This window comes from Phoenix dactylifera, chromosome 14, assembly GCF_009389715.1.
Source record: "Phoenix dactylifera cultivar Barhee BC4 chromosome 14, palm_55x_up_171113_PBpolish2nd_filt_p, whole genome shotgun sequence".
Taxonomy (NCBI): domain Eukaryota; kingdom Viridiplantae; phylum Streptophyta; class Magnoliopsida; order Arecales; family Arecaceae; genus Phoenix; species Phoenix dactylifera.
The window spans coordinates 15,343,307-15,367,155 of record NC_052405.1 but is presented as its reverse complement, the minus strand read 5'-3'; the positions used below and the strand labels follow the sequence as shown (position 1 = coordinate 15,367,155).

The 23,849-nt window shown below is 40.0% G+C and overlaps 1 protein-coding gene across 1 annotated transcript; it reads right to left on the bottom strand.

Moving 5' to 3' along the window:
• Window positions 1–123: 123 nt before the first annotated feature.
• Window positions 124–23,520, bottom strand: LOC103710842 (ubiquitin carboxyl-terminal hydrolase 1-like). Its single transcript, XM_039133810.1, has 3 exons — window positions 23,381–23,520; window positions 20,391–23,264; window positions 124–620 (listed from the first exon to the last, which is right to left on the bottom strand). The coding sequence occupies exons 2-3, from the start codon at window positions 23,168–23,170 to the stop codon at window positions 389–391; spliced, it is 3,012 nt and encodes a 1,003-aa protein (XP_038989738.1). The 5' UTR covers window positions 23,171–23,264; window positions 23,381–23,520; the 3' UTR covers window positions 124–388.
• Window positions 23,521–23,849: the final 329 nt, after the last annotated feature.

The window sequence follows — 23,849 nt, the reverse complement described above, 5'->3', positions numbered from 1 at the left end:
CTACCTCATGCAACAAGTTTCCCTAAGTTCTTCAACAGGCATTATTCCAAGGCAACCATCCACTGCATATGATGCATTAAAAAGAAAAAAATGGCATAAACTACATGCAAAATATTTTGCCAACCTTTCACCTTGACTGAGTTTCCAATACCACATTCAGTCACTTAAATGAACCAGTTCACTGCTTAACAAAGCAAAAACAAAAACAGAACAAAACAAAACCCCACTTCACTGTAAACATTTCCATGAACTCTATAGGGACTGATTTACATAAAGCATACAAAACTGTGACTATATACTTTCAGGGTATTCCTCATTTTCCTATTTTTCCTCTTTTCTGTATGTAGGTTGTCAGGAACAGAACTAAAGATCTCAATGTCGCATTATACTATTTCTGTATTTCATAAAACAGTATGTAGGCCTCTGACTGTAGGACTTCAGACAGAGAAACCCCACGCACCTGATCATCACTGGCACAAAACCATGCAGGACTACCAGCATTCTTGGTCATGCCTTGCCTTCTCTCACCTCTCACATATGCAACATAATGGCCTCCTGCCATGGTCCCTGAATGCTCCACCACGCCGATAAGCCGATAGCAACACTGCTTCTCCGCATGCCTGCAGATGGGAACAGGAATTGTATGTTAAGGGTTAACACTTCTCGCATCTGCAAGCGTACTGATTTGCATATAGATATCAGAGCGAAATCATCAAATAAAGGACCATAATTTGGATTACTTAGTAACATATGAATGCTAGAAGTTGGGGAAAGACACCTTTTAGAGGAAAGATAAGCTGATTAAAGATACCCATTTTGAGGAAAGACACCTTAAAATAGGCAACTTGGTAAAGATGGGAACAGAAACAGAACACGGGCAACAAGTGAAAGAAAGAAGGTAAACAAATTTCAATTTCAATACTCATATTTGAACAAGTGGTGTCCATGACCAGCAGATATTTATGTTGTAATTTCACAAGATATTCCATCTATAGTTACTTGTGAAGAGCAAAAAATGAAACAGTCTATTTCCTAAACAATACATCCAGACAAATACCAATTATATTGGTCAAACTCTAGAAAGCCTTCTTCGCAGATTGCATCTGAAGTAATCTCTCGTGATTCTATTGATAATGCCTGCATGCAGATTGATGACTATGTTTTTTTTACAGGAATTTTATATACGAGCAAAAGCTATTGCAAGGGCCCAAAAAGCTTTCACAAAAATCTCTAATTTGATGATCAGGTTTTTTAAAAAAACTAATATCCATAGAGCAATCATAAAAAGCCTTAAAAAATAGTTGCTCACCTAATTAGCAAAAGAGATGATAAGATATTATCGTTTTGACCACTATTATTAACTAATACACCATTTTATCAATTCCCTTTTCTTATTGCGCATTAAGCACAATGAGTTTCTGCATGAAGGAAAAATAAATGAAAGCAGAGTAGCTTCCATTTGTCCCCAAATATTGCTTCTACTCCATGTATAACAACATTGATGATTGCTTTCCGAATTTCCAGCAGCTTTAGCAAAGATTATTACTTGTGAATATATGAGGGATCCATTGTCATTTTAGTATCAGCAATGACTGCACATGCTATAACAACCACAAAGGCATTTCTCACAGATTTAGTGGAAAGTTGAATTTCTGTTTAAATATGCGGAGTGATATACAAGTGAAGCAGCTTGCACTACAAATCATCATCACCTCAACTATAAGCAAGAAATGTTTATTATAGCTGGAGCATGTTTCTCTGAGATCATGCTATTAAATTTGATTACAACTGATGCTTTACTGAGCTTCATATGTATTCACATGCAAAGTCCTTACCATTTTTCTGTACTGTTCTTCATGCAAGCCTGATAATCATGACAATGTACCATGATGACTAACCATCCCTAAGTATTGTTTGTTAAAATAAGCACCGATGGCTACTCTATATGCATAATAGCTAGAAGAGAACCAGTGTCACTCAGCTATGTCATTTACAAATCCTGACCCTAGAAACTATTTAAATTGCAATGTTTGTAGTTATTTGCAAGTGAATGTGCGTTTTGTTATCATTACATGTGCTGTGCTATTTTGAGTCTTCATTTGATATATGCACTATTCTTCGATCAACCAAGGTGGCCTTCAGTAAAACCAAAATGATGTCTATGGAGAAGTCCATCTTGGGTAAAACATCTAGTTCAAATTTTGAGTACAAGCATGCAGATCCATGTAATTGATGCAGGGCCAACCAACTAGGGATGGGTTACATATGTATTGAAGGTCGTGAAAATGAGTTCAATGAGAATATTTTTGATGATGTCTATCAACCTTTTCCAATTTTGGAACATGAGCGAAAAAGGTGATGACTCCTCTCCCTTTTTGAAACCCATGGAAGTACGTTAGAAAGATGTCTTCAAAAAAAAAAAATCCCTGGTTCTTATATAACCAAGAAAGATTCTAGAAAGATATTTTGAGGGATTTAGAGGTTAAAGAATTTGTTCTGTATTGACCTTATTTAAAATGCAGGTCACAGTGCGTATAGATGTGTGAAAATTATGAGTAAATTTTAGATCCAAGACAAAAGGCAGAAAGAAAGAGGAGAAAGAAAGAAAACTGCCAAATACTAGAGTCTGAAATTAAGCCATATGCATTAAGGAATATTAAAAGAATCAAATAATATCAATTTTTTGATTAATTAATGAGTAAGATAAATGCAGTAATAAATATTGCACAGAAACTTAGTGGAAGGATCACAACTAAAAATAGAGAAATTAGAAGTATCACCACCAAAAAAGAGAAAAGAGATCACATTTGAGAGAATAACATATAAAGAAGAGAATAAGAGTTGAGAGAAAGAGAGAGAGAGAGAGAGAGAGAGTCATGAGTAAGAGAATGAAGGGCTAGCCTGGCCTAGACCTCTTTCTTCTTCTTCTTCCTCTTCTTCTTCTTCTTCTTCTTCTTCGGCTAAAATGGGTGTTTCATACATCACGGGTACGAAAGTTTCTTCTTATTCTCAAAGAAAAAAAAAAAATAAATCTTTCATCCATCCTCTAGTAGGTTTACTACAGTTCATGGCTCCTACTACAAGTTAATTCTGATCTCAAAATTGGAAAATGAATTGCCTAAGCAAAAGAGCCATGTTGTTTTCCCACTTAACTCTAGTTAAGGTTTCAAAAATATGGCATCTTACATTTTGCCCCACTTGGATTCATAAGAGAAACAGAAAAGAAGTACTTTCGGCATTTGTAACTCTTTGTATTACCATGGAATGGAAAGAGCCATGAACACTAATCCCCAAAAAAAGAATTCAAACTTCTTTCAGACAGAAGGAAACCCATCCACTTTGTAATTACCCAGGTCCAATTTTTTGGAGATGCATACCACCCAAGAACCAAACACAGACCATGAGACAAGCCCGGTTCACTGTTAAAAATAAAAATTCAAATTTTAAAGCAATACTTCCTACCATGTGTTGAATTGAATAAACATAAAAAGACTCCAAATAGCAGATTTCCCTTTGCAATCAATCGGTCCTCCAAATAGCATCCATTCATGACAATACAGATTGGACATGACTCCTGAAAAGCTCCTAGATCAGCAAGGAAAATCAAGGCGAAAAAATAAAGGAAAAATATATATGAGTTCAAACAAATATGTTATATTTTATAGTTAGCATTTATTGCTATTCAAATTAATGACCTCATTTGCATAAAAACTCATATAGGTTGGAACAAGGAATGCAAATCCATACCGCACCGGCTAGTTCGGGGCATACCGAATCAGACCAGTCGGGGACCGGCACGGTTCGAGCTATATATTCAGTTCACTCCCATTCTTGGCTCAGAAGCATTGAGAGAGCACTTCCCCTACAGCTTGAGAATTATCTCGAGAGAGCGCTCCCCTGCTCATGAGCACCGCACCCTCCCTCCCAATGGTCCTCCCTCCCACCGACAGTAGATCCCTCCCTCTCTCTCTCTCTCTTGCATGTGCTTCGGGTTAGGGTTAGGTTTAGGGTTTGCGGACACGGCTCTCCCCCTTCATCCCTAATGTGCGCACTCGACTTATGGTTAAGGTTTGCCGAGATGGCCCTCCCTCCCTCTCTCTCTCTCTTCTTTCCTCCCCCCTCTCCCTCTCTTTGAGAAAGGGAACGAACCAGTCACCACTTTATTTTTATTTTTGAATTTTGAATTGAAGTCGGCAAATCATATGCCAACTTCAGTTCAAAAAATTGAAAATTAAAAAAGTGCGAAGGATACCGAAACAGCATGGTATGACTTGTATAATATCGTTCCACCTGTCCACCAATACTAGTCTTAGTACTGGTTCAATGGACCTTGGGTTGGAGTTTGATAAAGTTAAAAGAGAAGCTAAAAATAATTCAAGACAAAAGTTGTTCTGGATTATACATAAACTTTTTTACTTAGAGAAGCATCAAATAGTAGGCATCCATGAGTTTATTGTATTAAACAATATTAATTGTGGTAGTGGCAAAGGAGAAAGTATTGACTGAAATATAAGGATTAGAAATAGAAGATGGCAAAGGATGCATGAAAAGATACAAGGAACTATGCAAAATTTATTGCTTTCACTTATAGAAAGTGAATATGACAAGGGGGAGGGGAAGAAAGGGAGGGAGAAGAGAGAGAGAGATAGAGTTTGGAGATATGGAAACCTTTTTATTGCTATAGAGAAAGGATGATTACCTATAGGGATAGAAGCGAAAGATGGGTTAGGTAGTCATGAAAGGAAGGAGAGAATCAAGGGATACGAGAGAAGAGGAAAGTTTAGCGGGATTGATGCTCTAAAGAGGGAATTGAGACATTTTAGAAGACTACTTTTGTTTGGTGAAAGTGCAAATTTTGGATTATAATTCAGATTACAAAGAAGATATATAGTCTCTTTCTCTCAATTTTCTAATATGGATAGTATACATTAAATCATCAAAATTTTAGATGTATGGTGAAATGGGGGGATCTCAACCAAGGTCTGCTGAACCGACCTGTACCGGTCGGTTCAGCCCGTACCGGACCGGTGCCGACTGGCACCGGTCCGGTACCGGGGTATAAAACGGTTCCGACCCAAACTGGGTCGGAATCGATTGGTTCTGTACCTGGACCGGTGCGAACCGGCCCGGTTCGCGCCGGTACAAGCCGGTACCGGTGCGAACCGGCCCGGTACAAGCCGGTACCGGTGCGAACCGGCCCGGTTCGCACCGGTCCAAGCCACACTTTCCCCGCGCGGGGGTGCGCGGGGAGGAGCGCCCACGCGCAGGGCAGCGCGCCCCACGCGCGGGGAAGAGCGCCCACGCGGCTGGAGCCCGTGTGGGCCTCTTAATGCCACAGAGTGGCATTTAAAGCCACTCTGTGGCATTTTTTTTTTTTTGAAAAACGCGCGCGGACGCGCGAGCGGAGAACGCGCGCCCGCGCGCGATTCCCCGCGTAGGAATCGCGCCCGCGCGCGATTCCCCGCGTAGGAATCGCGCCCGCGCGCGATTCCCTGCGGGGCACCGTGCCCACGCGGGCTGGCAGCCCGCGTGGGGGCATTAAATGCCACAGAGTGGCATTAAGTGCCACTCTGTGGCATTTGACGCGTCCGCGCGCGCGGACGCATTTTTTTTTAATGGGGAAACGCGCGCGATTCCCAGCAGGGAATCGCGCCCGAGCGCGGTTCCCCGCGCGGGGCACCGTGCCCACGCGGGCTGGCAGCCCGCGTGGGGGCATTAAATGCCACAGAGTGGCATTAAATGCCACTCTGTGGCATTTGACGCGTCCGCACGCGTCCGCGGACGCGCGCGGACGCGTTTTTTTTTAAATTGGGAAACGCGCGCGAGCGGAGCGCGCGCCCGCGCGCGTTTCCCCGCGTAGGAAACGCACCTGCGCGCGATTCCCAGCAGGGAATCGCGCCCGAGCGCGGTTCCTCGCGCGGGGCACCGTGCCCACGCGGGCTGGCAGCCCGCGTGGGGGCATTAAATGCCACAGAGTAGCATTAAATGCCACTCTGTGGCATTTGAAGCGTCCGCGCGCGTCCCAGACGCGCGCGGACGCGTTTTGTTTTTTTTTTTTAATTTCCGCGCGCGCGTCCGTGCACGCGGCTCCGGTTCGGTACCGGTTCCAAGCCGGTACCGAACCGGAACCGTACCGGTGCCGGTGCTCACCGGTACGCCGGTAAACAAAAGAGATTTCACAAATTTTTCTAGAGTGTTTGGGACTTGACTGAAAATGGGACTTGTCTCATTTTTATTATTATAAATGCCTTTAAAATTATGTTCAACTATATTTATAAATCCACTAAAAAAGGCAGTTTTGGTAGATGCAAGGCCATGCAAGACACTTACCTTGATGTAACTTTTAATTTATCATAACCTAACTTCTCTACTCTTCCGTCCACTATCCTCCAAATGCTCATGCATTTAAAATTCCCAATATAGTGTGCACTAGGGAGTGACCGGCCTCATTGTTTCATTGATTGCATGGAAAGTTGTCAACATGTAATTAACATCTTTCTGCAGAGTTCTAGTTGGCTATTCTCTTCCAAAAACTTCAATGATTCCCATCATCTCTTACACTATTCTCCGGACCAAATTCCTTTTTTGTGGCCCATCCCCCAGATAATTCAACCCTATGTTTGCTGCCATCCCTTTTTAGGTCCTTTTTCTCTACTTTTCGTCACCAATCTGTCCGAAAGTAAACTACTCTATCCTCAACGATTGAGTTAGGGAAAGACTTTGAATCATCCCCATTCTTGACCTTCATACAACTAGGATTTTGTTAGACTAACCACCCTGTTAGGAGGTAGTCCAACAATATCAGGTTCTTCGAAGAATTCCAATGATCATGATGAGCAGAGCTAATGTTGAATTAGGATAATACTTAGTGAACCACTGAGATGGTCTCAAGAATCTTAGATGAAGTAAATGAGATATCTATGACTACGGAGCAAGGTTCGTCGTCTCAATACCGGACCCCATACCGATGCCACACTAGCACAGTGTCGGTACAGTATGTAGTTTTTGTAATGTATCGAATGTCGGTACGCCACCCATAACGGATTCTGGTACTGAACCGGTATGGTACGCCCCATACCGCCCAATTTGGGCCAGTACGGCATACCTTGCTATGGAGCTTAAGCCCTTAAAAGTTTCAAGTAACTGATACCATGGTATGCTGAACCGGCCAGTTCAGCACGTATTGGACCGGTTCTAGCATGGAAAATGGTTCCGACCCCAAAGAGGCCCGAACCGACCAATTCACGCAGCATACCAGTGTGAATCGCACCGGTTCGGACTGGTACCGCATTGTACCGGTGCGAATTGGACCGGTACGCCCGGGGAAGAAGAAGAGGAAGAAGAGGAAAGAGGAAACAGAAAGAGAAAGAAAGAAGAGGAAGAAGAAGAGGAAGACAAAGAAGAGGAGAAGAAGAAGAAGAAGGAAGGCCGGGCCTCGGGCCGACCCCCTCCCGAGCACCCCGACGAGGATCACCCCCCTCACAAGAGCTCCGTTCGCCCTTCCTTGCTCGTGGGAGAAGGGAAAAAAGAGAGTAGAAGTGAGGAGGAGAGAGGGGCCGTTTCGGGAAGAAGGAAGAAGAGAAGGAAATGAAAAAAAAAGGAAGGCGGCAGCGCGGAGAATTGCGAGAAAATTTCACTAGCCTTTATTGTTGGATAGTTCCACCTGCCGAATAAAGATTATATATTGGAGGGAAAGAAAATCAAATTCCATCCATTGCCCCCTACCATGTGTTATTTTACCAATTTCCTTAACCTAAAGTGTCGACCTTTTGAGGTCTCACCTTTCTAGGAACTATAATTGAAAAAAGAAATCACAATGGTGAAGACTAGCATAAACCTATCATTTAAGCTCTAGTGGCTTCAATGGTATTACCTCTTTTTGGAACTAGAATTGTGGAATTGATATCTTTATTAATATTTTTCATTTTTGGGTTATGGAATCTATAGTTTCAAACAACTTATCCTATATAGTGAGTAATTTATGGCATTTATATTGGATTGGAAATGCATGACCAAAACTTGCACGATCTTGACTTTCTAAAGTATTCTCATACAGCCTCTGTACTCTTTATCATCGACAACTTCAATTTTTTTAGTATTGCCCTTAAAAAAAAAGAAGGAAAAGAAGTCTCCGAAACAGCAAGGTCAAAGATATTTTCTTATTCTGTGAACCAGTAAATTAGTTGATTCCCCTTTAGCCACCATGCTCTAGACTATTTGAATTTTTGAAATTTATCATGGATAATTCTAGGCTTACTAATCCATTTTCCAAAGACTAGATTGGTAGTGTTTCAAAAGTGATGCCATCTGATAAATTTCTAAGTTCAGATGGCTTGCATCATGGTTTATTGTACCACCCCGCACCCCTCGGTACGGGGCATATAGTATTGTACCGGAAGAAAACCGGTACTTAACTTAACTTCGAGTCGGTACAAGCCCCGTACCGCCGATGTCACGGTGAACCAACCTATATCGAGGCGATCAAGGTATACCAGGGTGTGCAGCATACCGACTTGTATTGAGGTGTACCGAGATAAAAATGGAGAGAAATAGCTAGAGAGCTATTTCAGTATAGGAGCATACTATACTATTTCATACCGAATCGATAAAGTACTAATATGGTACCCAGTACCGAGATTATGGACCATGGCTCATATAGTATGTTTATGGATCCTATTTGCTCACCATAAGGCAAGAAATCTAGCAATAGCCAATCATTTCTTCCAAATGAGCAGCATGCCCTCATCATGAAAAAATTTGATAATCTTGAGCGCCTAAAGACAAGCATTGAAAAAGACTGAAAATGCAAGACTAATTATTAGCTTAGGAAAAACATCTATAAAATTGCGACTACATTCTTCACTATTAAACTGTGGTTTAGAGCTAAGACCGGTGAATCATGCAGCAAAATGCATTTCTCATCCAAGAGGTTGTTCACTTTTAGAGTTGGGCATCTAATTGATAGTGTTTGAACTTACTCTGATGCATCTATTTTAGGTGAACAAGTGTCCAAATCTTGCTTCAAATCTATAAACAAAAAGGTAGAAACAAGTGACTTTCTTTTTTGAAACTTGAGAGCCCCAACCTTGTTGGAAGAGCTACACTTACCAATTTGGTTCTATCATTGAGCTACATCCATGAGGGTGAGCCGGTGAGCCTTGGTGCAATGGTAAAGTTGCTCTATTATGACCTGGAGGTTATGAGTTTGAAACATGGAAATAGCCTCTTTGCACTTAGAGGTAAAGCTACATATATTTGAGCCTCCTCAAACCTTGCAATGGAGGGAGCCTCATGCACTATGCTTCTCCTTATGTCGTTGAGCTCCATCCATCTCCTCTCCTTCGGTTGCGTAATTCATGTTTGTCCCTGACAACCTTAACCACATCTTTTTATCACTTCCTGTGAGGCAAAAGGAATCATGATGACAATATTCACTTGCTTAATTAGTTTGACGGTCAAAAGTGGGATCGGTATTAGAAAGCTTTGAATTTGGCCATAGTCTGGAAAAGGGTTTCAGACGCCTATCAATAAATCCAGACCATATGGATTTCATCCTCAGCAACGAAGGATCTCGTCCTAGCTACGGCCTTGTAGTTGCAGTCACCTGTTGATGTATATGGAAGAAGCGGAATAAGCGCGTCTTCGACTTTGAAGCCAAATCCCACAAACTCACGGAATAGGTTGTTTCTCTATTTACTGAATGGATGTTGCTATATCTTGAGGGGAGTTCCAGACTCTACTTTTGCACGAGGCTTTCTCACATTCGTGCAGTGACCCAAGGAGACAAAGGCCTCGCCTGCTGACCCCCCATGCAGAAAACCCTTTTCCATGCAATGTAAATTGCTAAACTCTAGGTGGCCGTTAGTATTTCTAACCCTTGTTGTATTTCGAGCCCTCTTCGTGTCATCCGCTGACACATGTTTGGCATTCCCCTACTCGCTCTCCCCTCATGCTATGTAAATAATCCACTGATGTAAATATACTCATTAGTAATAACATTGGGGGAGGCCCACCTCCTTCAATATTTTATCAAAAGAAAAGAAAGCTCTGAGTTTGACATAAGTCACTAGCAAGAAAGAAAAAGGAAAAAAAAACAAGGTGGTGGCCAAACCATCAAATTCCTAGTGCTTGGTAGTTAAATACATGAAGTATAGTTTCTCTTCCACCCCGTGGAACAATTCCTGCCCTCATGTTTCTTACCAGACTCAAAAGGCTTTTTGCTCTAAGGGGATAGAGCTGTATTCAAATTTAAATAGGCCATTGGCAAAAAATTAGACATTGCTTTACATGGCTCCCTGATTTATTAACATTCCTATCTCATTGGGTTTTCTTAAGCTTAAAGTGAACACCATCAAGTAACTACATAAGTTACTGTCTGACTTCTTTAGATGGGCAGGAGACAAGACAAGCCAATTATCCATTATCACATCTCCAAACATGCTCTATGATCCCCTTCATTTGCATTTCTATTAAAGATTCTATTGATCATCTTCTTTTTGGGGCCAAAAATGGTAGCTAAATCATTGTCAAAAATGTTTATTTGTCTCAAATTGAGTCTCAACATATTAGCAAAAACTTCCCATAGCTTCTCTTTTATTCTACCGCCAGATAGTCCACAGCCTGTTCTGTACCCTGTTCTCTTGAATACAGGAAGTGACAAAGCACCTGCTATACCTTTACCTCTTTTTATTTCGATGTTAGGAACCAGTTCACAGGTCATTTCAATGTATATTTTTTTCCTCCTGGTCTTTCATCAAAATTCTCTTTATCTTTTCCTTGATTGTCAATCATATAGATGGTTTACTTTGCTCTACCTTCTACCATCCTTGAGGAAATCAAAGGCATTTAATAACTTTATACTCGAGCATTAATTTCATGAACATTAGCCAACAAGCAGTTGGGAATTGTGTCCCAAAGCCAATTTTTTGTTGATTGTAAGAAATTGGAGTTTGTATATGATTTATTAAAATGAATAAAATTTATTATGGCATTTTTTCATTTATCACAAGTGTTTCATCTTCAATTTGAACTCCTGTGTATTGTGATAAAGTCCTTAGGACTAATTTAGTGGATAAAGGAGATTTTAATCATTTAGTCCTTAAACCAGTTTGCGACCAAATGATGAGCTATCAATTGGACGATAGCTATGTCAAGTATAGGTCGTTGTGTGCCATTTAGTTGGTTGTCCTCTTAACCAAGGAGTGTGGAGACACTATATGGCATACAGATGAGATGTAGGAGTACATCATCACTGAACAGTGACTCACCTGCGGAGCACTCCACTGTCGGGAGTTAGCTCGCAAAGCGTATGGGCATAAGTACCCCTTAGACTTGAGACTATCACAGTGACTTGCAAGCAACTCACTATACTTAGGCACTAGACGACCTGAATTTTTAATTCAGGGATCGGAAGGATGCTGAGTGCAGTCAAGTACTCGCGAAGTCTGTGTATGAGTCAAGAAGGGATTGACCACTCCAGATTATAGGAGTTGATGTCTCGCTGTGTTTCAATTCAGTAAAACCTTCGCCAGGGTAAACCAAGTGATAGGTCATTTGATTTGATTATTTGAAATACACTATGGATGACCGGACCCAGAGGTCGACAGTCCACTCTGAGGTCATCTTGAGCATCGATGGTCATAGAGATGAATTATGCAGTAGCCATACATCTAGGTTCTTGAATGTTGCTTTGTATATTCGACCTATCCGGACGTCAGGTATCATTGCTAGATGGTCACCTCGATTAGTGCATGGACTAGTCTATGTACTACCGGCTTAGTGTTCGAACCTATCGGAGTCACGCACATTAGTCAAGCTAAGTAGGAAGGTCTTGACCCAATTTAATTAAGAATTAAAATTGTGGGTCATTTGAAATTTGATCCTGTCTATGTTCAGCTAGCACTGAACATGAGGTACATGCTAAATTTTATGGATGAACAACTACTTAAGTCTGTATTCAGGGTCGATCAAGTTTCAATTAATGTAATTAAACATGATCAAGACTCAATTGTTGAGATTGGGTTTGATTGGGTCTTAATTAGTGTAATTGGGCTCGATCACGATTTAATTGGGATTTAATTTTGTATTTGTTTTGATCTAAGTCAGACTTGGATCGAGCCGAGACTGGACGCAATTGAACCTCCCATGAGTCGAACTCATGTGGAATTTTTTCGAGTCAAAAAAATCATTCAATTGGGCCATCAATTTGGTTTAGAACCAAGTGAATCAATTAGGCTAACCCATTTAATTGAACCGGCTGACCCAATCCAACTTTTAATAACCTGTGGACCCATGGACCCATGGACCAAAGCTCGCATGGACCCTTAACTCTCTTTTCCCATGGACCCTTAAAGTTTCTTGTGAGTCGCGATAGAGAAAAGCCTGGGAGGAGAAAACAGAGCCTTCTTCCTCCCGGCTTCGTCTCCACACCACGTCACCATCCGAACTCCGTTCGACTTGCCGTCTGGACTGGAATGTCCATTTTTTTGAACCGGCTATATTCCGGTTCAATTTGATTTTTGAAATCCGGCTGTTATCAGATGGATTTACTGTTTTTCCCCATGTTTGTTTTTGAAACGAACGTTATGAATTCATAACGTATGGATTCGTAAAGGCAGTCAATTACTCCGATTAAATCCTCTTAGCATTGGCCTATAAGTAGGCCACCGTTTCCTCTCAATTTACAGATGAATTATGAGTGAATTAGAGAGAAAAACTAGAGAGGATTAGTAAAGATTGAAGTCTCTGTCTGTGTATAAAACTCACGAAACAGAGAGGCTTAAATGGGAGTTCTGTAGGAGAAGAAGAAGAGAGAAGAAGTGGTTTTTCTCTCTCAATCCTCTCTCCGGTGGTAAGCATCCAGATCCGGCGACATGTCCTCTTCTTCCTTTTCTCTGTGATCGGCGTCTGAGCCTCGGACGTACAGTGAAGATACGGGAGAGAAGGAAGAAGAAGAAGGAAAAGAAAAAAAAAGTGTTTTCTTCTAGGGTCCTTTTGCAAAAACTGGTTTTGCAAAATACAAACACCATCCTACCTTCCTACGAAGTTTGGCGTACGCGCAAAGTAGAGGGCCTGCAGATCTAGGCCTCCCGAAGCAACGTTCAAAGATCTAGATCCGCCCTACCTTGACCAACTTCCGCTGCGGGATCGAGGTATGTTTTACATAAAAGTTATGTTTAATATTTATAACTGTTATAAATAAAATTTTAAAACTGATTTTCATGCCTGGCGTCCGATTTTATCGGACAACTCGGAAAATTTGCCCTACACAAGCCTCACTCAGCCATACACCTTGCAAGGGATTTCTACTAATGTGTTAGAGCCACCCATTTCACATTAGATATTAAGCTACAAAAGCTAATAACCTAGCATGTTGAAGGCCTCAAAGTATAGTCACCTTCCACCCTCGTCTCCATATTTATAACCCTAACAATCCCTTTCGTCAAGCTCAATTTCAATGAAAAATTTAAGGGTTACATTGGACATGGCAATGCCCGATTCTTCATGTTAGATTGTCGCTATTGAGCTTATTGTATCACAAAATGTGGATTTGAGTGATCATGCATGATGTTCAAGTGTGGACACTTTACATGGATGGGGAGTATGTATGCCATTGGTTGGCTACAATACATTAGCTATGGCCTACACAACCATAGTTCAAAGTTTTCAAACCAAAAATAATGGTTTCCTTCTCTTTCATGATACACTTACAGTCCCTTACATTTACAAGGAGTCCAATCAATCAGCTGTTTAGCTCTTCCAGAAGAGATTAATTTGCCATGAAAGCAAATTTGGAGAATGACTACCATGAAGCACTTTAGGACTGTTTATTGTTGACTCGAGCTCAATTTTGTCTAGTGAAAATTAAATTTAGTTAATCAAGGTTTTGCCTCTCTTAAGAAGTAAAAACAAATGCAACTGACAAATTCCTAGCTGGACTTATGTTACACTCAAAATACACATAATTATATATTAGTGCTTCATTAGTTACTCCACATGTAGCACTAAACTTGACCCGTAAGTGACCCCACCTAGAGCAATAGCGAGTACCAAGTAGCTTTTCCTATATGACAATATTATTTCATGATGTGGACTCTCAACATAACAATTTATTGTGAATTAATGCATTATATCATTGCAAGTTTCCTCCCCGATGTAAGAGAAATGACCACTTTAGCAATGTCCCAAGACTTTGACCCAGATCAACCATTTTAGCAGTTGAATCATGGGTTGGCAATTCAACAGCAGATCAACCTATTGACTACGACATTATAAATAAAAATAAAATAATATTTCAAATAAAAAAATTAAAATATAATTATAATTAATTATATATGTATGTCGCATCCATATGATAACATAATAATTTCCCACGTTATACATACCATAAAATTGATATAAATTCTAATTTCATGGATGATGTCTATGTAATTCATCGCCCCAAGATAAAATACTGCAAGATATGGAACCCACTCAAAAATCAAAAATTTGTGAAGTAAATACCCAAACAAACACAAGAAGATTCATTGTTAAAAACATTAAACAAACAAATAGCAGCAGTCTTGACCGAGTAAACCAGCCAACAAATGTAGTTTTTTTTCAGTAAAGTCTAACAGGTGATTATTCCTATATTAGCTGATACAATGAGGTTATTTTTATAATTTTGGCAATTGCACCAGCCCAAAGAAAGCAACTTTTCATCCATTCCCCAACTGATGGCCATCCCCCACCTTCCGAAATCATGGCATGGAACTGAGATTTCTTTTCTTTTCCAATTATAAACTAGTAATCCTAAACCCCAATACAATGCAACTCTCTTTCACCCCAAAGGGGCCCACTAAAAACCCAAACACTAGTTCACCCATTCTTCATTTAATTCCTCTCAGCTCCCACTGTACTTCCCTCATTGCCAAGTAAACCCTAGGTCAGACCCTAGGATCATAAGATCACACAGATCCTTGGCACCAACTAAACTCATTGCTGTCGAGAGGAACCCTTGAATGCAAATGAAGAAACCAAATACCACAGATCTAATGTGAACTTCTGACATTCTTGACTGCTCAGGATGAGTCCTCAATCGAGATGTCAAAGCCAATGATGAGTTGGAGGTTTGTTTGATATAGAAAACTTAAGCCATTACAGTATGACTCTTTCATTAAAGAACAATTCATTCAAGCTGCAAAGAGAGGCAGTTTGAACACTCAAATTGCACAGACTAGCAGTTTAATAGGTCATCCAAGTTTCCAAGTTCCGTTATTAACCCGACCTATTATACCCTATGGTAAAAGGTCAGGAAAATCAACTTGTTTGACCCTGCTAAAGTTTAAAAACATTGCATTTTGACACACCATAAAAGTTGTCCATTGTGATACACATGTTGTGCATTGTCCAACTCTATGTACAGCTACAAAATAAGGTTTAGATAATGACACAAGCTAGGAATAATACTCACATTTCCAAAATTGATAACGGAAATTATAGCCTTTGCTCATTTGACTTTATTTTTTTGGGAAAAAGCCAATTAGTCACCATCCGACATTATGACAACGTATAATGGAGAATAATAGCAAAATAATAATACTAAGAGATTACAACATTGTTCTAAGAACAAGTCATTGATCTTTTAATTTATATGGAGATTTAAATTACCAAAATAAGATCGTATTTAATTTAATAATAAATAAGTAAAATGATAGACAAAGATCCTGTTATATACTAAGATAATGGCTCATAGCAGACTTAAGTATCGATTGTCCTAACAATGATATAGTTCTAGCAATATTTCTTCCATGGAAAAAATTTCATATGGCCAAAATATCCCTTCCCTACACCTAATATAACCCTCTTTCTTTTGGATTTAATGATACCCTCTTGGCTAAAAACAACTATGATCAAAATCCAACAGCAGGCTTCTCTGCGGTCTTGTTGCTCCATGCACATAGTTTAATAATCCACTCCTCTCACTGTAGCCCCAATATCCCAACAGTGTGGGTTACACCTTTCCTTCCAAATATCCTAGCAAAATTGGGATTTCCCAATATGCGTTCGTCACCATGGTATGCCATAGTTTATCAAACCGAGTGGTATATGACATATACCATACTGTACCGATTTAGTACTGGTATGTGGTACAGAGGGCATAGTGATACTCGGGACACCAAACCGTCTCTCATACCGGGCATGCCGACGTAGTGACAAGGTGGCACCAATATGGAGCCTGATACCGAGATGGCGTACCATGTCTATCACTGTCAATCTCTTCATTGACATGAGATATCCACAAGGTAAGTCGTTAAAGTTCTAGCTAGGTTGGATTGTTAATAGATTTGTTCAAGTAAAACTCAATTAACTATTAATATCAACATGACCAAGAAGCCACAGGACTAAACGCAAACTTAGCTCAACTTTACAATTTCCCAATCTTAGATCAAGATTAGATAAAATTGGACTGGGTTGGATTTGATATGAATGTAAATAGACTAGGTCAATAATAGTTGATTCTTTTGAGAAAGCAATATGATTTTGGAATAAACAAAAATGGAACAATATAATTAAATAGTTTATAGTCTTTTTTAAGAAAGATTTATTTATAATATCTAAAGAATCATGACGCAATGGAAATAGGAAAAAATGGGGTATGAGATAGATGAATGATCTTAATAGGAGAAAGTAGACCGCAACAATGAAGTAATCAAAGATACTAGATGAGTGGTGGATGGCAAAATTTTGTGATTTGATTATATTTGATCATATCTCTAGCCAACAAGTGATACAGGTTACTTAACCATTAATATAGAACATAAAGATACTTCTAACATACTAGTCATATTTTCTACAATATACTATATTATAATTATAATATTGATTATAACATGATATTAATATTGATAAAATAGATCAAAAATATAACATTAATAATAAGATATTAAAATATGATATAACAAAATAGAATTAATTATCAGAATATAGCACTGTAAAAATATAGTAATCATATTTTCCACATATATAATAGAATATTATCTTTTGTTATAATCAAAGTCTGCAGTACCGGAACCGGTACTTGTGCCAATAGGCTAGTAGCACAGTACAGTATGGTACCATGTCATGCCATTCCAACATGAACCAATAGAGAAAAATTGGCAACGGAAGGGGAGAGCAAGGAGAGAGAGGGGGGAGGGAGAGGGAGAGAGAAGAAGGGAGGGAGAGACCAGGAGAGAGAAGAAGGGAGGGAGAGAGGCAGAGGGAGGGGGAAAGAGAGAAGGAGGGAGAGGAAAAGAGAGAGGGTGGGCAGGGAGGGAGAGAGAGAGGAAGGGAGGAAGAGAGAAGAAGAGCAAAAGAGGCAGAGGGAGGGGTGAAGAGAGGGCTTTCAAAACCCTCCCTCCTCCGCTTGCCTAAACAGGGGTGGAGCCTCTATTTCAAAATGAAACAAGGGCTTTGACCTCATTTTTATGTTTTTCTTTGAATTTTTTAAGTGTAATCGACATTTGTCGACTTCACTTAAAAAATTTCAAAAAAAAACTAAGTAAAAAAAATCCAAAAAATATACAAAAGGGGCTGAAGCCCTTGAGCCCCTATTTTGTTTCAAAACAGGGGCTCCACCCCTATTTTGGCAAGCAAAAGAGAGAGGGATTCGAAAGCCCTCTCTCCACCCCTCCCTCTGCTTCTTTCACTCTCTGTTACCCTCTCCGTCCCTTCCTTCATCTCTCTCCCTCCCTTCCCCCTCTCTCTCTTTTCCTCTCATTTCTTCCCTCTCTACCCCTCTCTCATAGGTTTCTCGAATCGAAGGCTAGAATCGTCCCGGTCAACTTCTGGTACGGCTCCCTACGTCCCGAACTGGGCAATTTGGGATGGTATTGCCGACCTTGGTTTTAATGTATTGTATTGTATCTCTAGTGATACTACATTTATTGTTCATATTGATTAAGATAATTTTTAAATATTAATATTGTAATATAAATATACTATAATAGTCCAAGACAAAGTTCGCCATCTCAGTACTGAACTTCGTACCAGTGTCACACTAGCATAGTGTCAGTCTGGTATGGTACAAAATTTTTTTGGCTTACCGAGTGTCGGTAGGCCATCCGTATCGAATATCGGTATCAAACCAGTACGATACAGTACATCTCATACTATTCGATTTAGGTTGATACGGCGTACCTTAGACCAAAAACAATATTAGTAAAAATTGGTTAGTTTTATCCAATCTTTTAGCTTATTCCAAAAGGCCAACTTAATAGGACCTCAATTTATTTTATATGGGCATAAGATTTTGATAGCTAAACAAAAAATGGGATAAACAAATATTATATGGATATAGGATGTGGGTGTCAAGTTTACAAGTATCTTGAAGAACCTAAACAGTAGTTTCCAAAATCTTAGATGCATGCGCACAACTATATATATAATTTATACATATCATTAATATATATTATTAAATTATGAAATATTGAATCTATTAAAAAGAAGAGAGGAAGAAGATATCTAGATAAATTGAACAATTAGATGCTATCTATATCTTGCTAAAATACACTTAAAAGGAGCATAATTTGATGCTTCATAAAATAGGAGGGTAGAAGTGGCATTTTGGCATTTGGATTACACCACCACCTCTTCTGTGGTTTATAAAAAACTATTAGCGATGAAAGGACTATACCACTCAATAAAGAGGGAAAAGACAAGTAGAAGTTTTTGGGTATTTTCTGGTACTTTATAGAATACATGCATCAGCTACCTTTACCCCGTCCCCTCATTTCAATGTATGATTTATATCTAATCAAAACCTCATTCGAGTCTTTTCGGGTACATTCTAGAATCTTGTAGCAGCAATATCTACCCCATCCCCTCCTTTTGGTCCAAGGTTTCCATTTAAGGAAAACCTCACCAAGAGAGAAAAATATAGAGAGAGTTGGGGGGAGGGGAGGGAAGGGGAGGGGGGAGGGGAGTGAAGGGGAGGGAGGGAGGAGAAAAAGAAGAGCACAAAGATGCTTGCTCAAAGGAAGGCTTAGGTGATGGGAGATAACTAGAAAAAAGGTGCAAAACCCTACTTCTAGCTCTTTCTTCTATCTCTATTTTTCTTTATTTTTCTCTTATATTCCCCTTCGTTGTCTGAAATCATTGAATAAGTCCAGCTGCAAGACTATTCTCCTTTTAACCTTTACATCATCCAACGAAACAAGACATAAGAGCAAAGTTTTTAAAAGAAAAAGAAGAAAATCTTTCTTTTTGATAGGCCATTTATTTTTTTCTCCCTTGAAAGGCTTAGTCCTTGTTTGCCGAGCTCCATTAGAGCCTTGTCCATGGCGTATCTCATAGTATTAGCGGTGTCATCTCATGTCCCTGTTGGGATATGGCAAAAGTCCAGTCTTTGCCATGTCGTGGTAACATTGGCATAAACACCTAGCAACATGGTACACCGTACCAGCCCGAATCAAATAGTATAGAGCGTACCGTACTTTACCAGTTCGGTACCGATATTCGGTACGGATGGCGTACCGATATTCAGTACGCCAAAAAAAATTCTGTACCATATCGTACCAAAACTGTGCTAATATGGCGAACCGGTCTTGAGATGACGAACCTTGTCTAGCATAGTTTATGACTTCTTCCCTATTTTCCAATTACCAAATAAGTCCTAAATGAACTTGGAAGCATGATTTCAAGATAAAGATATTATTAAATTTTTCAGTGGTTTTGAAATTTAGCACTAAGCTTACACATCTAACACACTTGGCAGTAATAATCAACCATGTACCATAGGCATTTACCTCTTTTAGTGATGCAGTTAGATTGCTTATACCTCTTTTATGATGCGATGACATGACATACTTTCAGATGCATAGTGATCTCTAAAGCATTATAGCTGTCAGATTTTGTCTTTCATTTGACAAAGATAGTATGTAATCATTCATGCTTAATATGCAACATAATGTCACAAGCTTTTGACATAATATTAGGTTTAACCTAAAACATTTATGGTAACTGATTTTTCAACGATCATAGATCTGTTAAGAAGTATTTGATGCACATCTAAAGAAACTATAACAGAAAGTGGCAGTAGCAAAAAAAGATGCTCATCCATTTATGTTATGTCCTGAGAATCTCAATATAATATGATTTGTTGTTCTCGTAACATTTCCATTCCCAAATGTTGTCATCACAACCTAAGCTTTTAAAGGTCCTTGAATATGGAGGAAAACAGAAGTTTATTTAAATTGCAAGAACAGAAAACCATTTTTCCATTTGGCTTTGTAAAGAGTTTAGCATTATGAGCAATTACAGAGGAGACAAATCATGAGATATTGTCCGCAAGTGTAATCAAATAAAGCTTATTCCACAAATAGTACAACTAAAAGATGTGTTCAGAATCTGAAAGAGACTTAGAAGAGTACCTGAGGTCCATGTAGGGTCTTATGTCAAGTATCTCTTGGAAGCTAACATGTCCTCTCAATTTATTTAAGTGACCATTAGCATCTTGGTTGAACCTCTTCAAATGAATTGTTAGAATAGGTGGGGCTTTACTAATAAGAACCCTTATAGTTGCATCCCTCTTAACCTTCCGGCTTTTGGGCTCCATCTCATGACCCCTACCATCCTCTGTAGGATTAACCTTACCCGGCAGCTGTGAACCTTGCTTCCCTATTTGATTAATTTCACTAAAGCTGTCATTATCACAGGAAGTATCGAATATTGTCTCTGGGTGATCTCGGGAGCAACTAGAGGCAGGTGGCTGAGCTGGGCGACCACAACCAACATAGATCTGATCATTAATGCTACAAGAATCACTCTGTAGATTTCCTTGGCTCTCTTGGAAGAAAGAATTTTCTTGAGCTGCAGGGCATGATAAATATTGAGATGTAAAATTTGATTCAGCAACATTTTCATCCTTCTGCGAAACATCACATTGAGTTTGGTCATCCAATATGGGGTCTAATGACTCTGAGCTCTTTATGTTCCTAGCTTGTCCATGTTTGCAAGTTTTATTATCCAATATCCCAGTACAGTCAAGTGCATTCTGGGAAATATCCCAGGTTGTGCGTGCACTAACAAGTCTCTCGACATTTGAAACAAGGTTTTGAGGTGTAACTGCCATCTTTTCATTGTCCACTTCTAGGCTAAGCGAAGCTGTTTTACTTCTGACTTCACTTCCATCCACCTGAGAGTTTAATGCTTCTGACTGATCAAGACTTGTACCAGCTTGGCTTTGGCTTCTTTTATATCCTAGATTATGAAGTAGAGAATTACCAGAACACTGCTCGCAATGCCATGCATGTTCATCAGAAAGAAGCTCGGTTTCGGTGAATAAGGCCAGGCAACTATCAACTGACAATGGACCACCAGTATCATCAACCTCATGCTGATTGGACTCACTGTTGGCACACAAAAAAAAGTATGTATCTTCATCTGTGGCAGTTCCTGGCTTGCAATCAGAAGTGATCTCAGGCTCATCAAATATGTCAGCAAAGACACCCAAGTCAACGTCTACCGGTCCAGAGCAAGCAGATGTGCTTTGTGCACTACATTCCTTCACTGTTGCAGAGGAAAAAGGCACATTTTCTTGACTTTGAGTCATGCTGTTTATCTCAGTACGAGTTGAAACCCGCTTCTTATAAGGAAGCACTGTAACACCAGAATCTGGAATACATGAAGAAAGGTTCTCTTCTCTTCCAGAGTTCTCGCCATAGAAACCTAAAGATGTTACGATCTCCTTGGAGCATATCTCAGTTTGTGAGTCTGAACTACCTGATGAATTATTCTCAACATATTGAACTATGGAAACATCACACATTTGAGAAGCAGAATCAGCACCTTCCAGTACTGCAGTTGGCCCATCAAATTTAATCCCCATGAGTACTTCTTGCACTGCCTGAGAAACAGCTTGTTCAAATAGCGGAATACAGGATTCATTGCATTCTGATGCAGGGCTGAAACTTTCAAATTTTTGCCTTTTAGTCACTGGAGATCCTTTAGCAACATCCTCTCCTCCAGGCCTCTCATGTCCATTTCCTTCTCTCTTACTCCTTGTAGATACAGCAAGTGGAACATTTTCAGATGGAAGCTTCTTTGCTGGCATTGGTAATGAAAGATCCAAGAATGGCTCATAAACTGTTGAAGTATGCCCGCATTCTGCACAAGAAATGGTAGTAGATAATTTCCCTCCAAAGATAGTTTCCACAAAAGTAGCTCCTGTATTGGCCGCAGTCTTATCTTTCCCGCCAGAAGATACAGAACTGGCTCGATTTTTTTCTTCTGTGCACAAGCCATCAAGCAAGTAACGAAGCAATTCATGGCTGTCTTGTTGCTGATAACCTCGAAATTGTGGTGCCTTGGCACATATGCACTCAAAAAGGGAATTTGGATTCAGTGCAGAATCCTCAGCAGCAGTTGTTTCAACAAAAAGCTTCTTCATCTCCATAGTAAGAGGCCCAACAAGCCATTCCGAGCTCAATATATAATCCCGGAACATATCCATCGCAAGAAGATTCTGCATGACCGAATTAAAGAAGCATGTGTTCCCGAGGTTCTTGAGCCCTCTAACAACATAAGCTTTCCTTCTCTCTATGATCAAATCCTTGGGTCCATCATCAGTTTCTTTCTTGGGTTCCACTCCACCTGTACAACCCACATCTTCATCTTTCGCCATCAATTCTGCCTCCTCAGTCCCCTCCCCCGGCATCTGAATTCGGACCAATGAACTGCATTGAAAACACCAAACAACATCAGGATCATCAGACCGTGCAGCCCATGGATGTCCCTCGAGCATTGCATGTTGATGGGCATGGCCATGCGGTTCGGAGCCACCCTCCACTCCCCCACAGAGGTAACGTTCACAATCCAGGCAAACCCAGATGATTCGAGAACCCAAGACTGTGTCCAAGGTCATTTCTCCATCTGTCTTCTCAAGTTGCTGGCAGTTTTCTTCAATTCCACTTCCGCGGATCTCCTCAAAGCATTCTTCACACGCTATATCAATTGAAATGGTACTGTGAAATTCCAATAGAAGTAGATTCAACCCCGCACTGTCCTTCTTGTAGTGATCACAGCGCTCTCTCTCACCTCCATCATCGGAATTCCGATTGCTCGGCTGAGAATTGGAAAAGTAGCAAAAGGCGAAAACCCGTGGCCTTGTCCTTCGAGGGGTTCGAGCCATTGCCTTGGTTTTCATCCCCATTGGTTCAAGATCAAGAATGCGACTCCAACATGGGAAACTTGGCAGCAGAACAGCTTCAGTTAATGAATTTTTTCAAGGAAAAAATATGTTTTTTCTGCGGAAATGATCAAGATTCGGGGGGAAAAACCAGTTGAGGATCGTGTTCTATGAAGAAACTAGACGGGGAATTCCCGTAAAAATAAAACAAAAGAGGAATCAAGAATTGGTTACCTGGAAGAATAGGAATGGAGACGGAGAGAATCGATTAGGCGGAGCCATTGCCTTGAATCGAATCGAAATGGCAAAGAAATGGAAGAGATGAACGCTTGTCACTCTCAGCCTACGGCCATCTCCCACTCTGTGAGGACAGTGTGAAGAGAGAGAGAGAGAGAGAGAGAGAGAGAGGGAGGAACGGACACAACGTCTGGAGTAAGAATAAAAAACGTTCCTTTAAGAGTACTTTAGTACGTCGCATGGGATGTTTTCAGTTGAGGAAGAAACAAAACTGGGGGGAAATCTGCCGTGCTGGCATATCATTTTAGAATTTACTGGATTGAATTTTCTTGTTTGCTTGAGACTTTTATATTCTTTTAGAAAGTGAATGTTATACTAGATTCCAAAAATCTGTAATGCTAGATTATTATTTTAGAGTTTATTGTATTTAATTTTTCTTCTTTAATTGAGACTTTATATTTTTTAG

Coding starts and splice junctions, on each gene's coding strand:
- LOC103710842 (XM_039133810.1), bottom strand. CDS start 23,170: ATGGGGATGAAAACCAAGGCAATGGCTCGAACCCCTCGAAGGACAAGG. Junction 621..20,390: donor AGACCCTACATGGACCTCAG/GTACTCTTCTAA, acceptor TCCCATCTGCAG/GCATGCGGAGAAGCAGTGTT.